Source organism: Physeter macrocephalus, chromosome 7, assembly GCF_002837175.3.
Source record: "Physeter macrocephalus isolate SW-GA chromosome 7, ASM283717v5, whole genome shotgun sequence".
NCBI classification, from domain to species: Eukaryota; Metazoa; Chordata; class Mammalia; order Artiodactyla; family Physeteridae; genus Physeter; species Physeter macrocephalus.
Genome location: NC_041220.1, coordinates 58,233,473 through 58,253,965, shown reverse-complemented (window position 1 = coordinate 58,253,965; position 20,493 = coordinate 58,233,473). Strand labels below are relative to the sequence as shown.

Below are 20,493 nucleotides of genomic sequence, written 5' to 3'. Positions count from 1 at the left end.
ATGTACGCTTTAAATTGAGAATTATAATCACTTCACAAAACTGCATTAAAGAAAACGTGTATGTAGAAAGTTTATGTACAAATATTTTATGCTGTAGGGATTGTAGCAAAATTAATACATTTTCAAGCATATTTTATATTTCCTCCAATTTATTTTATTTTTTTTTTTAGCTTTGCTCTATAGACTTAAGTAGGAATGATGGTTTATTTCTTGAATGTATGATGGTTTTTATAAAGAATGGAAAAAGCCTTAATTGGCAATGGCAAATAACCTAGAATCCCTGGAATTATTAATAGTTTGGACAATTACTATTTTCAGTCAGTCTCAATTAAACTTTCCATTGTTATACTTAATGTGTTAAATATTTAATAAACTTATTTTAAGAATTTGCTACACATAAAAAAGCATACTAAACTTTGCAAGACTCCAGATATTAAAATAAGTGTACCATCTCTCTGAAAAGTTAGTTTAAAATAATCTAGCCTAAAGTCATATTAGTGTTTTCTAATAATATGGGTTGTAAGATCTAAATAAAGAAATGTATAATGAAAAATCCCTTTGTGTTATGTATTCTATTAAGATTTACTACATTTAATTTTTGTGAAATTAATTACTTGTTTAATTATTTTATGGGGTTTTCTTTTTAGTTTAAGTGCTCAATTGTATGATGATGTTCAGTAGTTTATGATCATTAACACCAGAAGGAATCATTTTTTAAATATAATTGTTTAAAATTTTCTGATGCATTAAGAATAAATTCAGAATAAAATATCATTTGTTATTATAATTTGTGTAAATTCTGGAGTAGACTTAATTGCAATAGTAGAATTAGTTGCAATAGTCAAATAGTACAATAGAATTTCACTTGAAGTTATTACATTGTTTTCCTCATTATAAAGTCTTCCTAGAGACTTTATATTCTATTGATTTCACACCCCTTTCAATAATGTGCTAGATCGATTGAATCATTTGCATTGACTGGACATATTATTGTTCTGTATTTCTGCTCCAAAGAAAAGAACCCATTTTGAGTAATATGTGGCTTTTTAATTTTTTTCCCATTTCTTTCTTTCTTTTTTTATAGGTCTTTAGTGAGTTTGAGATTGAGCAGCATCAAGAATGTGCTTATGATCACTTGGAAGTATTTGATGGAGAAACGGAAAAATCGCCAATTCTTGGACGACTGTGTGGGAACAAGATACCAGAGCCCCTTGTGGCTACTGGAAATAAAATGTTTGTTCGGTTTGTTTCCGATGCATCTGTTCAAAGAAAAGGCTTTCAAGCCACACATTCTACAGGTCAGTAAATTAGGGGATGCTTCTCTTTTCTGAGTAAGATCCAAGTTTCTCTTCTAGTGTGTGCAGGGCATCTATAACAGGATTATAAATGAATCAGAAGAAGGCTCACTGAAGCACTGTGTGAAATATTTGAGAACCACAAAGCATCCTAACTAAATATCTTTGTAGCTGTTGAACAAATTAAAAGAAACACAATAGTTTGATCTGATTCATGTTCAGTGTGGTATGATCAAGAAGAACTATCTCTAAATATTTATATGGTGTATTCCATGTTAACTTTAGCAGTTTGATTTATATGTTATATTTAACAGAAATCTATACCTTGGAATTCAAAAATTTTGTTTTTCCTAAAATCCTACTTGTTTAGCTAACTTTCACATTAATATATTTTTGTAAACCAAATTTGGAATTTAACTCTCTGTTTTACAGAGCCTTATTTTTTTCCCTTTTATTTGGTAGGCAACACAATCTTCTCCCTAATCCTAATCCCTAATTTGACTTTTACAGATTCCAGCTGTAATGGAAGTCTTTAAGAAATAAAATATAATTTAGAAAAATATGGAAAACTTTAAGCAAAAATGTCAAGTAACTTTTTTATAATTTGGAGCAAATTTATAATATATTCCATAAATGTCCAGTAAATATCCTGTTTTTATTCAGTTAAAAAAAAAAAAAAAAAAACATATTTACTGAAATCATTTAGCTTATAGTGACACCTAGTGGCAGTTCTAATGCCAAAACTATTGAGACACAAATCTATCTCGGTGTAAAATGCAGTAGAATAGGCTACAAATTCATCAATGAAACAATTTTAGTAAAGTAATTTTTGTCATGGTCTCCTGATTATTGTTTTCTCCTTTTACTTTCCTTTTATTTTAGAAATCATAGCTTTATTCCATTGTCCAATATTATTTTCCACTCTAGTATATTCTATTATGAGCATTAGATTTATATTGAAGTCTATTTGTGAGAAAGTGGGTATTGTCTGATTCATGCTAGTAATGACTGGACTCATAAAAAATACAAAGTAATTATTTCTCATGATTAATATAAATATTCTGGTTTGAGAAAAATCTTTCATGGATTAAAAATTTCATACTAATGAAGGATTTTTTTATACACTTGATGTTTGTTCTTTAAATATTTTCCTGATAACTTGTCACACATTGAAGGAATGGAAAAATTGGACTCCTATGACTTGATCAATATTTTTCTGAAGCACAGAGTTAATGGCACAATTTTTTAAAATAATCGTGGCTGTCACAGGTTCTAAGAATGGAGTGTAAAAATACGTTATCAAAATTCTTGAAATAGCTGATACACTATTTTTAAATTACTTACCTATAAATTCCTCTGTCTTAGTTTCATAAAAACCTACTTTTATAGTTTCTCTTTTTATCTTTACCTTTACCTTAAATCTCAAGTTTTCTTGCAGCTATATAACTCCATGACGCCTTAATTTGCACAGCCTCTGCTCTGGACCCTATTTCAGTGTTTGTATTACCATTTAGAATCCACTGGTAGTATCTAATTATCTTATCATAGAGATCATATATTGAAATCCAATTGTATATATAGCATGCACTTGATATTTCAGGCACATACATATAATATATATGTATGTGGGGTATGTAAATTACATACATTGAGTTCTCAAAAGAGCTATATGATGTATGAATTATCTTTATCTTCAGATAAAGAAATTTAAAATCTGAAGGATTAATTAATTTGCAAAGACTTCTAAAATTATATCAAAGCCTGGATTTTATCCTAATTCTGTTTCCAATGCTCATGTACTTTCTACTATGGTATATTTTTTCTTAACATAAACATTTTGGATTAGGAAGAAAACCAATACAAAACTGGATCACTGTTAATTGAAACAATAGAGACTGAATGCTTCCTTATTTGTCTTAATCAAATCTCCTGTTCCAACTATCCAACTGAATAGGCTCATTTTTTCTCCCTGTTCAGTTCAAATCCATTCAAATACCCACGTTAGCAGCCTGAATCATATTTTGTAGGCAAAACATGATTCGGTCCTGTCGTCTCAGAAATGAGGATTTTGAGACTAAGATTCAAATGAAACCGAAGTAGCACAAAAAATAACAGTTAGAATTAAAGTCCTGGCCTCCCAACTCCTGCTCAGTTGTGCTCGTCAAAATTTTTGGCATTACCTGTTTGTTTGCTTGTCTATTTCACGTGTAAATTTTTGCTCTCACTTAACCAGCTGTCTTTGAATTTTCTGGGTAGATTTTATTTACACTGTTACTTTCACGTAGCCATACATTCTGAAATATTCTTATGTACTGCTTACTATTTATTTCTTTTGAAAGCTTTCTCTTTAACAAGTTTATTCCACAGTCTTTCATGAAATATTTCTTTGGTACCTGCTTTGAATAGACACTGTAAAGTATTAGTAATTCATAGCAAAAAAATTAGGAATTTTGTGGGAACTTATGAGAAAACAGAAGGAATTCCTGCCTTTTGACAATTATAGTCTGATAAGTTAAACTTATGATTTTCAGTCAGTTTTTACCAACAAGACCGCCAAGTCCAGTACCACATCTGTCAATTTCTGCTAAATGTATAAAGCATTTATGCATTATTTAATGTTTTCTAGAATACATATAACTTTTATTAAGGGGCCCTGAAGTATACATTTTATTTTATTTTATTTTATTTATTTTTATTTTTTTTTGCGGTACACGGGCCTCTCACTGTTGTGGCCTCTCCCGTTGCGGAGCACAGGCTCCGGACGTGCAGGCTCAGCAGCCATGGCTCACGGGCCCAGCCGCTCCACAGCATGTGGGGTCTTCCCTCACCGGGGCACGAACCCGTGTCCCCTGCATCGGCAGGCGGACTCTCAACCACTGCGCCACCAGGGAAGCCCTGAAGTATACATTTTAATTCGCTTGAGTAAATTTATATTTCTATATACAATTTTAATTTTACCTGCAAGGAAACTTCTAATACTATGAATTTTGAAATTAGGTGAAGAGAATATTAATATTGCTTTATAGCTATTTTTTTTACAAGTAATACTATCCAAATCAATGGGAAATGGACTTTATTGGAAAAAGTCCCTTTTTCCTCTAAAGGTAGGTCCAAATTCTAAGTTCAAATTTATTTTAATCAGGTAACGAATGGTGTTAGGCCAGCCTTAGGTAAACTGTTGAAGAAAAAAACTCAATAAAAAAAAAATAACCTATATATTCTCTCAGAGGATAAGGCTAAAATACAGAAAAAGAGGGGGAGTGTGGAGAGAAAATATTTTAAAACATGGCATGTCAGGTAGGACTTTATTCTGCAGCAGAAAGCATCATCCTAATTTAAAAATCAAATAATATATTATTAGGTTCCTTAGAAATTATTTTGATAGAACTTAATTAAATTATAGTGCCTAATAAAAGTATTTATTGCTAAAATTACAGGCCCTCACAGGGATTTAACACTTTGCCAGGAAATGAACAGAAGTCTTTCCAAATTAAAATGAGGGCCACCCTTTCTGAAACATTTTAAGTCACTCTTAATTGTAGTTTAAGTCATTTGTTTTGAGTATTGTCATTTTCTAGAAGGTTTCAATAAAATCAAATAATGATGCCACACATTTCAGATTTACAAAGGCTTTGTGAAATCTTTTTGTTTAAATACTTCATTTCCTTCTTGATTTCTGTTCTGATCTGGGGTTGACAGAGAATTGTCTCCTTTGGATCCTGATTTGTTTTCCTACTTTGTTTCTCTGAAGTAGGCACACAGAAGCCAGTGCCTCTCCCACAGTCCGCCCCTTCCTGGGTTGAGGAATAAAAGTAATACAAGTGCTGACAGTTGTAAACAAAACAAATCACTCAATTATATCAAACTTTGAGAATAAGTTGAATTTTTTAAATATCTGTAAATGAGATTACACTGGTTTATACATTTATATATTGAATTCAGAAATACTTTCACAAAATATTTTACTGGCCTTCAAAAATATAATCCTTCCTTTCTGAAAACAGATTAATAGTGCTTAAATTGTTTTTCAATTTTTCTGGCTTTTCTTTTCATGCCTGAGTAGATCCCTAGGAGTATAGATGATGGCATTTAGGTATTCTGACTAGAAAATAATAACAAAATGATGATTGTATATACTTATATGGCTTTTCCTATGGGCAAGGTATCCTTCAATGATTTTACATATATTAGCCCATCACTCTTCACCTAGACCCTATCATTTGAGTACTATGTATGATCCCCACTTTAGGAATGAAGTGGGGGACAAAATCCCACAGCTGATGAAGCATAGAGCTCAGATTTGTACCCAGGCCATTTAGCTGTGGAGTTCTGTCACAGGGAGAGGACAATAATTCTTGGAATTACTGGGATAAGAGAAGCACCGTGGTGGGAAAGGAAGGATGCTTGGCTTCCAGTATGTGACACATAAGAGATGATTCCCAAGACTGATCAGATTTGCAGCTTTCCAGAGTGGTTCTAAGCACATGTGTTTCTTCACATGTTTACATTTGTAATTGTGGCACCTACATCAATAGATTGTGCAAGACACCCCACCTACCATCTGGAAGACAAAGGGACATCATTTAACATGATGGGGAAGCCATTCTCATGATTGAAACCCTAGTTGGAAGTTCTTTCATATGTTAGTTGCACAAAGGTCTCTGAATGTGCTGTTGTCTGTGACAATGCCCATAGTTTTGGTTGAGCCTACTTATATTCAGACACATCTAGATGGGGTTCCATCCTGGGAATTCAGAAATATTTTGTTACTTAAAATCACCAAACCACAATGTGGGTAAATCATATACAAATCTGAAAAATCTAAGAATTTTAGCTGTCCTAATTCACGTTCACTGGGTGCTGCCAAGGACAATCTGGTCACAGATGACCACACCAGGGTTACAACTGTGTTTTGATAACCAGAGGCTTAGCTGTCCAAATCTTTCCACATTGGAATTTTGTTTTTGTTCCCTCCCAACTCATACCAGTTTTCTTGGGACTTTCCTGGTTTTAGTACTGAAATTACTGTTTCCCTGGAACCTCTCAATCATTGGCAAATAAGAGCAGAAAGAAACTCTACTTTCTCCTGACACTTTCATATCCCTTTCTTTTTCTCCCTACCCCCAGCCATATGTTTGTATGTGTACTTGGTTGGAGGAGACATTGTAGATTTCCTCTACAATTTATTCCCTAGTCATTGTAAAATCTGGGGGCTCAGACTACAAAGAGTTCCTGAGAAAAATTTGAAAATTTTTATTCTCTAAATTACACTAACTGTAAATTTTATGCAGGCTTATATATTTCTTTGGTATATTTACCTCTAATGACAAAAGTAGTAACTGGTAAAGCCTATATTTATTAATATCTCTCTGAAAAAGCCATAAAAAGAGCATTTAAAATTCCTTTGTTTATTAAAAACACAAAATATAACTGATGAGGTTCTGGAACTACAAAAATAACTACAATTAATGATGTGTGTATGCTTTTCCCAACCAAGTTAGATAAATATTTCTACCTAAGTAAAGTAATACTGGTCTGTATATTCTATGCAGAGAGTTCTATATGACACATATACACATACAGGAGTTTTATATATTTTGTTGATCTTTAAGTTATTTCTTATTCCTTTGGATTCTGCGTTCTTAAATTACTAAGATTAAACTCAAATTAAGACACTGACTTTTTTCCATGAAAACAGTTACTTTAAGACTGAAAACAACATGAGATATAACAATAAAAAAATGCATTGAGAGTTACTATATGGCAGGTATTGTTTTAAGTGATTTTCTTTTTTTTTTTTTTTTTTTTGTGGTATGCGGGCCTCCCTCTGCTGCGGCCTCTCCCGTTGCGGAGCACAGGCTCCGGACGCGCAGGCTCAGCGGCCATGGCTCACGGGCCCAGCCGCTCCGCGGCATGTGGGATCCTCCCGGGCGCGAACCCGGTTCCCCTGCATCGGCAGGCGGACGCGCAACCACTGCGCCACCAGGGAAGCCCTAAGTGATTTTCTTGTGTTAATTAAATCCTCAGAACTCACTAAGATAGGTACTATTATTATCATCTGCACTTTACTCTTGACCACTTTACCCTATGGATCAGAGAAGTGATGTCACTTATCCAAAGTCACTGAGCTAGTAGGTATGGAGCTGAAATTCCAAGCCAGCAGTCTCTTTAGGGCCTGTAACAGTACGCACTATGCCATATGAATCTTCAAATATGGGGAACATAACTGATGGTGGAAATGAATACAGAAGTTAGAGAGTGGTTAGACTATATTAAAAGAGAAATTTGAATTGTTGAAGCTCATTGAGCTCACTTATTTCATTTTTCTTTCCTGGGCAGAGTGTGGTGGCAGACTGAAAGTGGAATCAAAACCCAGAGATCTGTACTCACATGCTCAGTTTGGTGATAACAACTACCCAGGACAAGTTGACTGTGAATGGCTGTTAGTGTCAGAACGGGGCTCTCGACTCGAGTTATCCTTCCAGATTTTTGAAGTGGAAGAAGAAGCTGACTGTGGCTATGACTATGTTGAGCTCTTTGATGGTCTCGATTCAACAGCGGTGGGGCTTGGTCGATTCTGTGGATCAGGGGTAAATACACTACCAGCAGGATACCATAGACATGATAAAAATGCCTATAAATTGGTGACTGATATGTGTAACATATGCAAATCAGCAGTGCTTTTACAAAATGGCTTGACAAGTTATAACATGCCTCTTCCTCCCTTACTTCTCCATCTCTAATGAATTTGCTCAATAATATTGAACAAAACAGATGAATTCAATAGCTATAATTTCTTGTTACTGTCCACAACCTAACATTTTTAATTCATGTTTTTATTGTGCAATAAATATTTAAATGTTTAATTATCTAGAAGCAATATGCCTAAACACACACCTTTGACAATTTTGTGAGCTTCATAAATTAAAGCATAAAGCAAAAAGAATATGCACATCATTGGCATTCCTCTCTCAACAGTATATTTGGTAAGTGGCAGTATCTACCATTGGTGTGGGGGTTTAGCCGGCACTGTTGAATGTTGCTCCATTGTAGTGGGCACAGGACGGAGTACCAAACATAGGTCAGAGGGTGTCAACATGAGAAATAAAAAACAGGAAAACTTAAGGTTTTCTCAATGCTTTTCCCCCAGGATTCACTGAATTAATATCAAATGTTCTTCTGAGTACATATTTTGTTCTGAAGCTATTAGTCCCATTTTTCAAATGTCTACCAGTGACTATTTCTTAAATAATATTGAACTCCTGTCCAAATAGCTACTGAAATGAAACAAAAATTATTCTTGGCACTTAGATTATTAAAGCAAGAAGGAATGGACGATTTGGATTCTGGAAGTGGCTCTGCCTCAGAGCACCTTCTGAAATAGATTTAATGTCCCTTTATCCTCTGTGAACCTCACTTTAATTACTTGTAAATCAAAGGAAATTGGCTTAAAATTTTGGGAATAAACACCCAGTTCCAGAACTTGGAAATAGACTTAATTATGTTCAAAGCTCAGCTATATCACTGATCAGCCTTGTGATCTTGAGCATGTCATCTGTTCTCTGAAACTCAAGTTTTCTCATCTGTAAAATAAAGTCACTCTTATCCACTGTTCAATGTTGTTGGGAGGTTTAAATTATATACCAAAAAATTCCCAAACATGAATTACATTGAAGAAAAAATAATTCATTCTTGTTGTTTGTTTATTTGTTTTGTTTGTTTTTGTCTTCAGCCACCAGAAGAGATCTATTCAATTGGTGATACAGTTTTAATTCATTTTCACACTGATGACACAATCAGCAAGAAAGGATTTCATATAAGATACAAAAGCATCAGTTATCCAGATACCACGCATACCAAAAAATAACACCAAAACCTCCATCAAACATAAAGGAATGGGCATAATGGAAAGAAGAAGTATTTCTTTTTTAAATGAAGATTTTAGCACAAAGTTTTATATAATGAGTTTGAGCAGAAGAAAACTGCAAGACCAGAATTATCTCTGTACTAAAAGAGAAGTTTCCAGCTAGCCCTGATCAGCATTACCAGGATATCTGAACTTTATTCTTGACAGTATAAATATAAATAAAGTTGGTGAAAGGGCATCTCATGCTTCAAAGAAGACTTCACAATCCTTTGTTCACAGCTCACCATAGCTGCTTCACAATTCAGACAGTCCCATTCAGGGTCTGTGACCCTGCAGAGTGTCCTTTGTGGCAATTTTTCAATATATGGGAAAAGTAAAATGACCTTGCAGGTCATAAACTGGAACACCCTCTCCTTGTATCTTAGGATAATTGCTTTGACTATGCATCTTGAAGACAGTGTAAACCAGACCCATATAAGTTGTGAAGTGGGAGTCTCTTGAGGGTGGTTTATACTTTAAATGTGGGTATGACCAATGCTTGGAAACTGGAATATTTCAGCTTCATTATTTTCACTTGCAGGCTAAACTTACCTCTTTGAAACATAAATGATCTCGAGACCACTTCTTTTTTGTGACATTCTGACAAGTTTGAAATGTCAATACTGTCTATCATTGCAGTTAAGTCTAGATAACATTTATTTAAGTGCTGGGAAATGCCCAGTTGATTGGTAAACTCAGTTCTTTCAGCAAAAGTGCTGTCTTTTCATACCAAATTCAAGAAGCCTTGTGATGTCTTATGAACTCGATGAGACAACTCCCAACAGGTGTGAACAGGATTCTTCTAAGTGACTGCCTGGATGGTTCATACTCAAGTTCCACTGCTGCTATTGTCTTTCTTTTGTTGTTGATCTGTTGTAGTTGTTAATGTTGATGTTGTCATGGTTAATGTATTTTTTTTTAATGAAATGAAATGGAAGTGGGCCTTGTTAGAATTGAAAGATCTCTTTCTTTCTCTTCCTAGAAATCAGGTTTTTTAATGCAATGTTGAAAAAAAAGGATTTGTTTCTGAAAGACTTTCCATGGTGCTATTCCATAAACATTTTTTTAAACAAAGTTTTTGACCTTTGAGCCAACCACCTGTAGACAGTGAATATCTCTGTCTGGCTGGCAGCACTTGAAGACTAAAGACTTAATGTATCAAGAGTATATCATTGCAAGGGCAACACTTGTCCTGTGGAACAACTGCTTATATTGCCTTAGAATTCTTTCACATGATCAAGCAGATCCTCCTAAGAGACAACTTTTGAAAAGTTGAACCTAATAGTGTATGTTAATTAGCATTTCTATGAGGAAAATCCATTTCTGTGACTGAGAGCATTGGATATAAATATGATGACCTGCTTTTATTGTAGAAAATGAATTTTCTGCTTTAAAGGCAGGTTTCTAAAAAAATATTAATGTATGCATACGTGAGGTTGTCTGAATGAGTGGAGTTATAAGGAGGTGAAAAGTAGTGGGTGGTTGAAAAGTTTAATTTTATGTGCCAAGTTCTACTAAAATCCTATTTAAAGTAGTACATTTCATAGGACATTTCATGGACAAATAATGGGAACTTCTAATTATTATCAACCCCATTTTAAAAACGCTCCTTCCTTCAGAGAAACTCTATTTTCATATTTTTTGATGTTGATATAGATTGCTATATGAAATAGCTTTTGTTCTGTTACCTGTCCATGAACATTCAACATTTAATAAAATTGAGAATTTTTCTTCATTTTACAAAATTAAACTATACACACAGATTTAGCTTATTTGTTTTTATTTTTTTTGTCATTGTTGCCTTGGAAATCTTTTCTTGCATATGAATTTTATTATGTAAATACATTTTAAAAACCAATCTTTTGATCTTACTGAATGTTACTTTGGAAAAGTATAACTAACGCCTGCAATATAATGAGCATTTTAGTGGAGCTGATTTATTCCAGTAACTCTTCTATATTTTTTTTCACTAATCTCCAGTTAGCCAAAATATTGGGAATGGGAATTAGGGGAGAAAAAAAAACATTAACACCTAGTATACTACACTGTGCCCAGCCCAGTACTAGGCACATACACTAGCTCTTTTTAACCTTTATGCCACGCTTTGAGAACTGTGGTGATGTTCTCATTTTGTGGTTTAGGAACTGAGGCTCAAAGAAGGCATATAATGTTCCCAGGGTCACAGTGTAAAGTTAGTGTTAAAACCCAGATTGTCTGATATAAAAATCTGTGTTTTTTCTACAAAATATTGTAGAATCAATATTGACCTATATAAATAGTAGATATATTTTTTGGTGAAACTTCTCCACATAAAGTCAATTTTAGAGGTGAAGTACAGTAAAGCTTTCAGGATAAGCATTGTTCCTTTCAGTAATAGCATGACAATTCAAATATCAACTGTAGATATCTTTAAGAACCACAGGTAGTACTAGAAATGTGAAAAACAAAAAAAACTACTATATAGTTTGGAGTTAGTAACTATGAGCCTTTTGTTAAAATAAATATATTAAATTATTTTATCTGGTGTGGTAGGAGAAATGTAGTGTTCTACTTTAAGAAACATTTTGGATATTCTGACTGACATCTTATTAGGCCACAATGAGCTGCCTTTGACACAACTGAGAAATAAAGTATTTAGAAGGCACACCACAGAGATGTTGTCATAACTTAGGTCTTCAATGGGAACATTAATTTTTTATTGTAACTTATGTCAGATATCAGCTCATTGAATATTATTTTTATATTAATTCGACTTTGGCTTAAGTGTGTTGTTAAATTCAAACACAAACATCTTCATTGTTATTGTGTTAATAATTGTTAATTACTGTTCTAGGCATTTTATTAGTTTTGTAAATTTATTTTCAACCTCTACTCTCTATTTGCCAAAGTTCTAACTCCTATACAATCCTCACTAACTAGACATAGAAAAAAACTGCTCCCACTTTATATGACTTTATTAAATTATTTTAAAATTCTATTTTGAATATTAATCTAGTTTATTTAGGAAATCTTGACAACTGCACAAAATAACATTTTTAAAGAAATATATGAGAAACAACAATTCTATTTCCAAAGTCTCCAAATGTCCCCTGCCTGTATTGGCTGAATTTTTGCTATCTTGGATTGATTTTAGTATACCACAGTTATCAGATTCAAATTCTGTTCAACTTTGTTTTAAAATATCTTAGTCTCTTTTGTTTGGTTTCTATTACTATATTTTTGATAGTAAGCCTCAAATAATGAAATTTTATTCTCACATATAGAAAATCTCTAAAAACATCTAATTACTCTTCTCAAGGCTAAAATTTTTTTAAAAAAACATTAAATTACATATTTCTTTAGATTTAGTAAACTATAGCCATGTGTGACATTAAAAATAACTTTTCTTAAAGCAATTAACAAAATGTTTTGAAATTTTATTTAACAATAATTTTATTTAGCAAGAATATTTTGGATAAAGGAAAACCTTAATACCACTTATTAAATCCTGCATGGGAGGAAGAAAACAGGAAAAATAATTACCATACAAAATCTATAACTTGAGCTGCAGTGATGCCTTCTGTTTTACTAGAAAAAATATGTAATATGAGCTTATCAAAAAGAAAGAAAAGATGGTCTATGGATGCATTTTTACATCAGTGCATAATAAATGGTTACCAATGAACATTTAACTTTTAGTCTTTTAGTGCTATTGTTATAAAATTGAGAAATTTTGTCATTAGCTTAGGAAATGATGGAAAGGCTGGCTCTTATACAATGTGAAATATTATTATAAGTCTCCAAACTTTCTTTTGACATGTACTTTTAAATTGTCCAGCTTTCAACCTACCTACATTTCACTCCCCACCAGTGTACTCAAACTGAATTCAGGCTTACCATGTAATTCTAGTCAATACCATGACACTTACCTGGTGCAGAGGTCAACACAACGTGATTCCAAACAGTGTATAGGGCCCTGAGCATGTCTCATATATATAATCTCCCTCTCGTCCAATACTTTGAATACAAATTCAGTGCAGTAAATCTCAACTTCTAACTCTAGAAGACTTGTAGGTAAAATATTACTTGGGTTAAAGCCCATAAAAAGAGAAGACCTAAGCACCAACATGTAGTGTAAGACATGTAGATAGAAGGCCCTGGCAGCTGGGTCTTCTCTTGCATTTGCTGCCAGAGCAGAGGTGGTTGATGTGGCAGGGAGAGGTTCATTTCAGGGAATGCCCTTAAAATTATTTAAACAGGAGAACACCCAGAAAGGACAAATAAAGTGAAAGGATTATAGATAATAAGGCTTAAATATGTAAATCTATCCTAAAACAATATTTAATGGACATTCCATAGAGGAGTATAATTTAAAATTATATTGCAGAAAAATTTTCTACAAGGATGTAATAAATTTGTTAAAGTCATTTTTACACCATTGTACATCTATTAGTTGTGTTTGAATTTCATGGAAATAGAGTCTTTCGTATTAATTTTTGTCATTTTTAAGCCAAAAGACATAGACATTTATTTATTCAACAAATATTTGCTTAATGCCTATAATATGCTAAGCACTATGTTAAATATTAAGAATTTAATGAGACTTTAAAAAGAAAAACAATCACAATCTTTTCTTTCTTGAAAGTTAAATTCTAGTTGGAGAGATAAATATTAATATTAATTGAAAGCAAATCACAAAAAGGCATAATTGCAATATAAAACATGCATGTGCAGAAATCCCTGGCAGTTCAGTGGTTAGGATTCCATGCTTCCACTTCAGGAGGCACAGGTTCGATCCCTCATCAGGGAACTAAGATCCCACATGCCACTGTGGTGCAGCCAAAAAAAAAAAAAAAACAAAAGCATGTGCATTTTACTACCATTTTGGGGGCACTCTTCCAAACAGCATGGTTTGGATTTTGAGACAAGTATTAACATAAGCATCCTTTCCTTATCCTTGATTTTCCACTGTCTTCTTACTTACATTTGTGCTTTCTAAAATTTCAACTTTTGTATAAAGTAACTTATTTTTGCATCAATCACATATTTTCAGCTTATAAATGAAATTATTTATTCTCATGATGAGCAATGGGAGTGGAATAACATATCAAAATTCTGATATTTATTTATGTAATTATTTAACAAACAAAACTAAACAATGTAATTTTATAAAAAGCACTACCTAAGGAGGTGGCCAAGATGGAGAATCCTGACTTCACCTCCTCCGATGGACACATCAAAATTACAACTACTCACAGAGCAGCTCTCTATGAGAACAACCTGAAAACTAGTAGAAAAGATTTTCCACAAAGACATAAGGAAGAAACCACAACGAGAACGGTTGGAGGGTTAGAGACAAGACATAGTCAGACCCACAACCCACCAGTCAGCAAACCACAAGTGTATAGAATATCACAATTGTAGATGTCGTCCTCAAAGAGCAAGGAGTCCAAGCCCCACATCAGGCCACCCCACCTGGGGGTCATGTGCCAGGAAGATGAGCCCCCAGATTATCTGCTTTTGAAAATCAATGGGGCTTGTGTTCAGGAGAGACAGAGGGACATAGGAAACAGAGCTCCGCTCTTAAAAGGCACACACAAAATCTCACATGCTATGAGACCCAGTGCAGAGGCAGTAGTTTGAAAGAAGCCTGGGTCAGACCAATTTCCTGATCTTGGAGAGCTTCCCAGAGGGGTAGGAGGAAAATGGAACTCCCACTCATGATATAGACACTAGCAGCAGATATTATAGTGAGCTCATTCCAATGGAAAAACATTAGCGCTGGCAAGCACAATTTTGTAATCCTCCTTCTAACTTATTAGGGCCATGGACCCAGCCCTGCTCACCAACAAGCCCAACCCTACCCCCAGATCACACACAGATTATCATATTAAAATATCATATTAAAATAATCATATATATGGGGTTATATATGACCTCATGGTAACCACATCCAAATTATAATAGATACACATGCAAAAAAGTGAAGAGAATCCATACATAATGTTAAATAAAAATTGTCCTCAAATCACAAGGGAAGAGAGCAAAAGAAGAAGAAAGGAACAAATAAATATTAGAAAAACAGACTGAAAACAATTAGCAAGATGGCAACAAATACATACCTATAATTAATTACTTTAAATGTAAATGGACTAAATGCTCCAGTCAAAAGACATAGAGTGGTTGAATGGATTTTTTAAAAGATCCATATATATGCTGCCTATAAGATACTCACTTCAGATCTAAAAACACACACAGACTGAAAGTGAGGAGATGGAAATAGGTATTCCATGCAAACGGAAATGAAAGGAAGCTGGGGTGGCAATATTTATATTAGACAAAATAGACTTTAAAACAAAGACTATAATAGGAGACAAAGAAAGACAGTTCCTAAAAATCAGGGATCAATTCAACCAGAAAACATAACAATTGTATATTTATATGCACCCAACATAGGAGCACCTAAACACATAAAGCAAATATTAACAAACATAAAGACAGAAATTGACAGTAACACAATAATAGCAGGGGACTTTAAGACATCACTTCCATCAATGGACAGATAATTCAGACAAAAAATAAGGTAACACTTACCTTAAATGACACATTAGATTAGATGGAATTAACAAACATACACAGAACATTCTTACTTAAAGCAGCAGAATACACATTCTTTTAAAGTGCACATGGAACATTCTCCAGGATAGATCACATGCTAGGCCCTCCAAAAATCTCAGTAATTTGAAGATTGAAATCTTATCAAGCATCTTTTCCAAATACAACAATGTGAGACTAGAAATAAACTACTAGAGAAAAACAAACAAAAAAAAGAAAACACATGGAGGCTAAACAATATGCTACTAACAACAAATGGGTCAATGAAGAAATAAAAAAGGAAATAAAAAATACCTAGAAATAAATTAAAATGGCAACTTTGTAAACCAAATATATTGGATGCAACACAAGAAGTTATTAAAGGCAAGTTTATAGCAATACAAGTTTACTTCAGGAAACAAGAAATATCTCAAATAAACACAAGCTAACCCTTACACCTAAAGGAACTAGAAAAACAACAGGCAAAATCTAAAGTTAGTAGAAGGAAATAAATCATAAAGATCACAGAAGAAATAAATGAAATGGAGACCACAAAAATTGAAAAGATCAATGAAAGTAAGACCTGGTTCTCTGAAAAGTTTTTAAAATTTTAAAAACCTTTAGCCAGACTCATCAAGGAAGAAAGAGAGAGGGACCAAATAAATAAAATCAGAAATGAAAGATGATAACATCTTTACAACCAACACCACAAACATACAAATTATCATGAGATTAATACAATTATATGCCAACAAAACAGACAAACTAGAAGAATCATACTGATTCCCAATACTGAATCAGGAAGAAATAGAAAATATGAACAGACCAATTCAATTACCAGTAATGAAATTGAACCAGTGATTTAAAATCTCCGAATAAGCAGAAGTCCAGGACTAGAGAGCTTTACAGGTGAAGTCTACCAAACATTTAAAGAAGAGGTAACACCTAACCTTCTCCAACTAGTCCAAAATATTGGAGAGGAAGGAATACTTCTGAACTAATTCTACAAGGCCAACATCAGCCTGATACCAAAACCAGACATAAACATCACACACACAAAAAATTATAAGCCAATATCAGTGAAGAATATAGATGCAAAAATCCTTAACAAATATCAACATCCAATTTGAACAATATATTAAACACCATGATTAAGTGGGATTTCTTCCAGGAATGCAAGAATGGTTCAATATCCACAAATCAATCAATGTGATACAACACATTAACAAAATGAAGAATAAAAACCATATGATCAGGACTTCCTTGGTGGTTCAGTGATTAAGACTCTGCACTCCTAATGCAGAGGGCCTGGGTTCGATCCCTGGTCAGGGAACTAAACCCCATGTGCTGCAACTAAGAGCCTGCATGCTACAACAAAAAGATCCTACATCCTCAACTAAAGATCCCGTATGCTGCAATTAAGATCCTGCATGACACAACTAAGATCCAGCGCAACCAAATAAGTAAATAAATAAATATGCTTTAAAAAAAACATATGATCATCTCAATAGATGTAGGAAAAGCTTTTGACAAAACTCAACATCCATTTATGATAAAAATTTTCCAGAAAGTGGACATAGAGAGAACATACCTCAACATAATAAGGGCAATATATGGCAAAACCAAGCTGAATTCATACTCAGTGGTGAAAAATGGAAAGAATTTTCTCTAAGATCAGGGACAAGACAAGGATGCCCACTCTCACCACTTTTATTTAAGATAGTATTGGAAGTCCTAGCCACAGAAATGAGACAAAAAGAAATAAAAGGAATCTAAATAGGAAAAGAAGTTAAACTGTCACTGTTTAGAATGACATAATACTATATACAGAAAATCCTAAAGAGGCTACCAAAAACGTTTTAGAACTCATGAATTCAGTAAAGTTGCAGGATACAAAATTAATATATAGAAATCTGTATACACTGACAACAAATTATCAGAAAGAGGAATTAAGAGAACAATGTCATTTACATTTGCATCAAAAAGAATAAAATACTTAGGAATGACTCTAACCAAGAAGATAAAAGACCTGTACTTGGAAAATTATGAGACACTGAGAAAAAAATTGAAGATGACACAAACAAATTGAAGAATATACTGTGCTTATTGATTGAAATAATTAATCTTGTTAAAATGACCATACTCCCCAAGACAATCTATAGATTCAGTGCAATCCCTAAGACAATGACAAAGACTTTTTTCACAGAACTAGGACAAAGAATTCTAAAATTTGTATGGAAACGCAAGACTCCATATAGACAATGGAAACTTGAGAAAGGAGAACAAAGCTGGAGGCATCACACACCCTGATACTCAAAACTATTGTATTCAAAATCGTATGGGGTTAGCACAGAAACAGTCACATTGATCAGTAGAATAGATGCCCTGAAATAAACGCAAACTTATATCGTCAAATAATCTATGACAAAGGATGCAGAAATACACAATGGGGAATAGACAGATTCTTCAATAAGTGGTGCTGGGAAAACTGAACAGCTACATGTAAAAGAATGAGACTAGAAAATTTTCTCACTCCATATACTAAATAAACTTAAAAAAGGCTTAGATGTGAGACCTGAAACCATAAAACTGTTAAGAGAAATCATAGGTAGTATGCTCTTTGACATCAGTCTTAGCAATATGTTTTTTGATATGTCTCCTCAGGCAAGGGAAAGAAAAGCAAAATAAACAAATAAGACCACATCAAACTAAAAAGCTTTTGCACAGTGACAGAAACTATCAACAGAACGAAAAGACCACCTACTGAATAAGAGAAGATATTTGAAAGCAATATATCTGATAAGGGGTTATTACCACAAATATACAAAGAACTCATACAACCCAACATCAAAAAAAAAAATCAACCCAAATTAAAAAATGGGCAGAGGGCCTGAATAGAAATTTTTCCAAAGAAGACATACAGATGGCCAAAAGGCACATGAAAAGATGCTCAATATCACTCATCATCAGGGAAATGCAAATCAAAACCATAATGAGATACCACTTCACACCTGTCAGATTGTTTATTATCAGTAAGTCAATAAATAACAAATGTTAGCAAGGATGTGGAGAAAAGGGAAACTGTGCACTGTGGGTGTGAGGGTAAATTGGTCCAGCCACTCTGGAAAACAGTATGGAGGTTCCTCAAAAAATTAAAAATAAAACTACCATACAATTCAGCAATCCCACTTTTGGGTATTTATCCAAATAAAACAAAAATACTAACTCAAAATGATATATGTACCCCTATGTTCATTGCAGCATTAATTATAATAGCAAGATATGGAAGCAACCTAAGTGTTCATCAACACATGAATGGGTTAAGAAAGTGTGATGCATATATATAAAATGGAATATTATTCAGTCATAAAAATGAATGAAACCTTGCTATTTGCAAAAACATGATGAACCTACAGGGCAAGTAAAAAAGTAGTCAGACAGAGAATAACAAATGTCATATAATTTTACTTCTATGTGGAATCTAAAAAACAAATAAAATAAATAAACAAAACAAAACATAAACTGACTCATAGATACAGAGAATAAACTGGTGGTTGCCAGAGGGGAGGTGGGTATGGGGATGAGTGAAATAGGTGAGGGAGATTAAGAGGTACAAGTTTCCAGTTATAAAATAAATAAACCATAGAGATGTAATGTTCAGCATGGGAATATAGTCAACAATATTGTAACAAACTTTCATGGACACAGATGGTAACTAGACTTATCCTGGTCTTCATTTTGTATATGTATAAAATATTAAATCACTATGTTGTACACCTAAAACTAATATAATATTGTAAGTCAATTATACTTCAATAAAAATATTTAGTAAAAACATTAAAAACATGTTTTCAATGGATTCTTAAATAAAATATCATAACTGATGTACATTTATGTAGTTTATTAATTCAGAGTCAGTACTTATAGAGAGCACAATAAGTATGTTATTCCAATTTTGCAGATGGAGATCGTGAATATATAATAAATTTAAAATTTTACAAGATCATATGATGTCTATAATAAAATATATCTGAAAAACAGTTGATATATACATTACATTTTAAATTGTAATTTGACATCCTTGAAGATAACCCTTTTAAAATAAAATTCTCTCCTAAAGATGATTTAACACTGCCACTCGATGGGAGAATCAGCAGAATCGATAGGATCTTATTTGAAATTGACATTCTCTATTTTAATTTTGTTTCTGTTTCTTTTTATTTATTTATTTATTTTTGTTTCACTGGAAAAGAAAGATAATGCTCAGTTTTAAAGGCTAAAAGTGTACAAGTTGCTTTGTTACAATAAAACTAAGTGTGTACACACACAAACACACACAAAGTAATCATAATTCAGACCCGTTTTACTCATTATATTGTATTTTTGAATACTAGTATACTTGAAACTAAGTTTCCCGTAAAAACAGAAAAGCCACTGACTTTCCCATTAAGCAAATAATTTTATATAGCTTGATTAAACTGTATTGACTTTTATTTTGAGTTATGATGGAGAAGCTTGCTGCAAACAAATATACTCCATCAAGAATAAATGGGGGGCTTCCCTGGTGGCGCAGTGGTTGGGAGTCCGCCTGCCGATGCAGGGGACACGGGTTCGTGCCCCGGTCCGGGAAGATCCCACATGCCGCAGAGCGGCTGGGCCCGTGAACCATGGCCGCTGAGCCTGCGCGTCCGGAGCCTGTGCTCCGCAACGGGAGAGGCC

The 20,493-nt window shown here is 33.5% G+C and overlaps 1 protein-coding gene, 1 non-coding gene and 1 pseudogene across 3 annotated transcripts in view; all 3 read left to right on the top strand.

Moving 5' to 3' along the window:
• The window catches only part of TLL1 (tolloid like 1), a 269,311-nt gene extending 259,848 nt beyond the window's left edge, over positions 1 to 9,463 (top strand). Inside the window, exons 19-21 of one of the 2 annotated variants that reach the window (XM_024116874.2) lie at positions 1,085 to 1,298; positions 7,635 to 7,885; positions 9,028 to 9,463. In XM_024116874.2, coding sequence (XP_023972642.1) covers positions 1,085 to 1,298; positions 7,635 to 7,885; positions 9,028 to 9,162 — 600 coding nt within the window. In that variant the 3' untranslated portion in view covers positions 9,163 to 9,463. Of the gene's footprint in view, positions 1 to 1,084; positions 1,299 to 7,634; positions 8,099 to 9,027 lie in introns of those variants that run through there. The other variant, XM_024116873.2, reaches the window with a different exon arrangement.
• Positions 9,464 to 14,379: 4,916 nt separating this feature from the next.
• The window catches only part of LOC102990156 (tuberin-like), a 24,496-nt pseudogene continuing 18,382 nt past the window's right edge, over positions 14,380 to 20,493 (top strand).
• On the top strand, positions 17,035 to 17,107 carry TRNAR-CCU (transfer RNA arginine (anticodon CCU)). Its single transcript has one exon. It is a non-coding gene; the product is annotated as a tRNA-Arg (tRNA).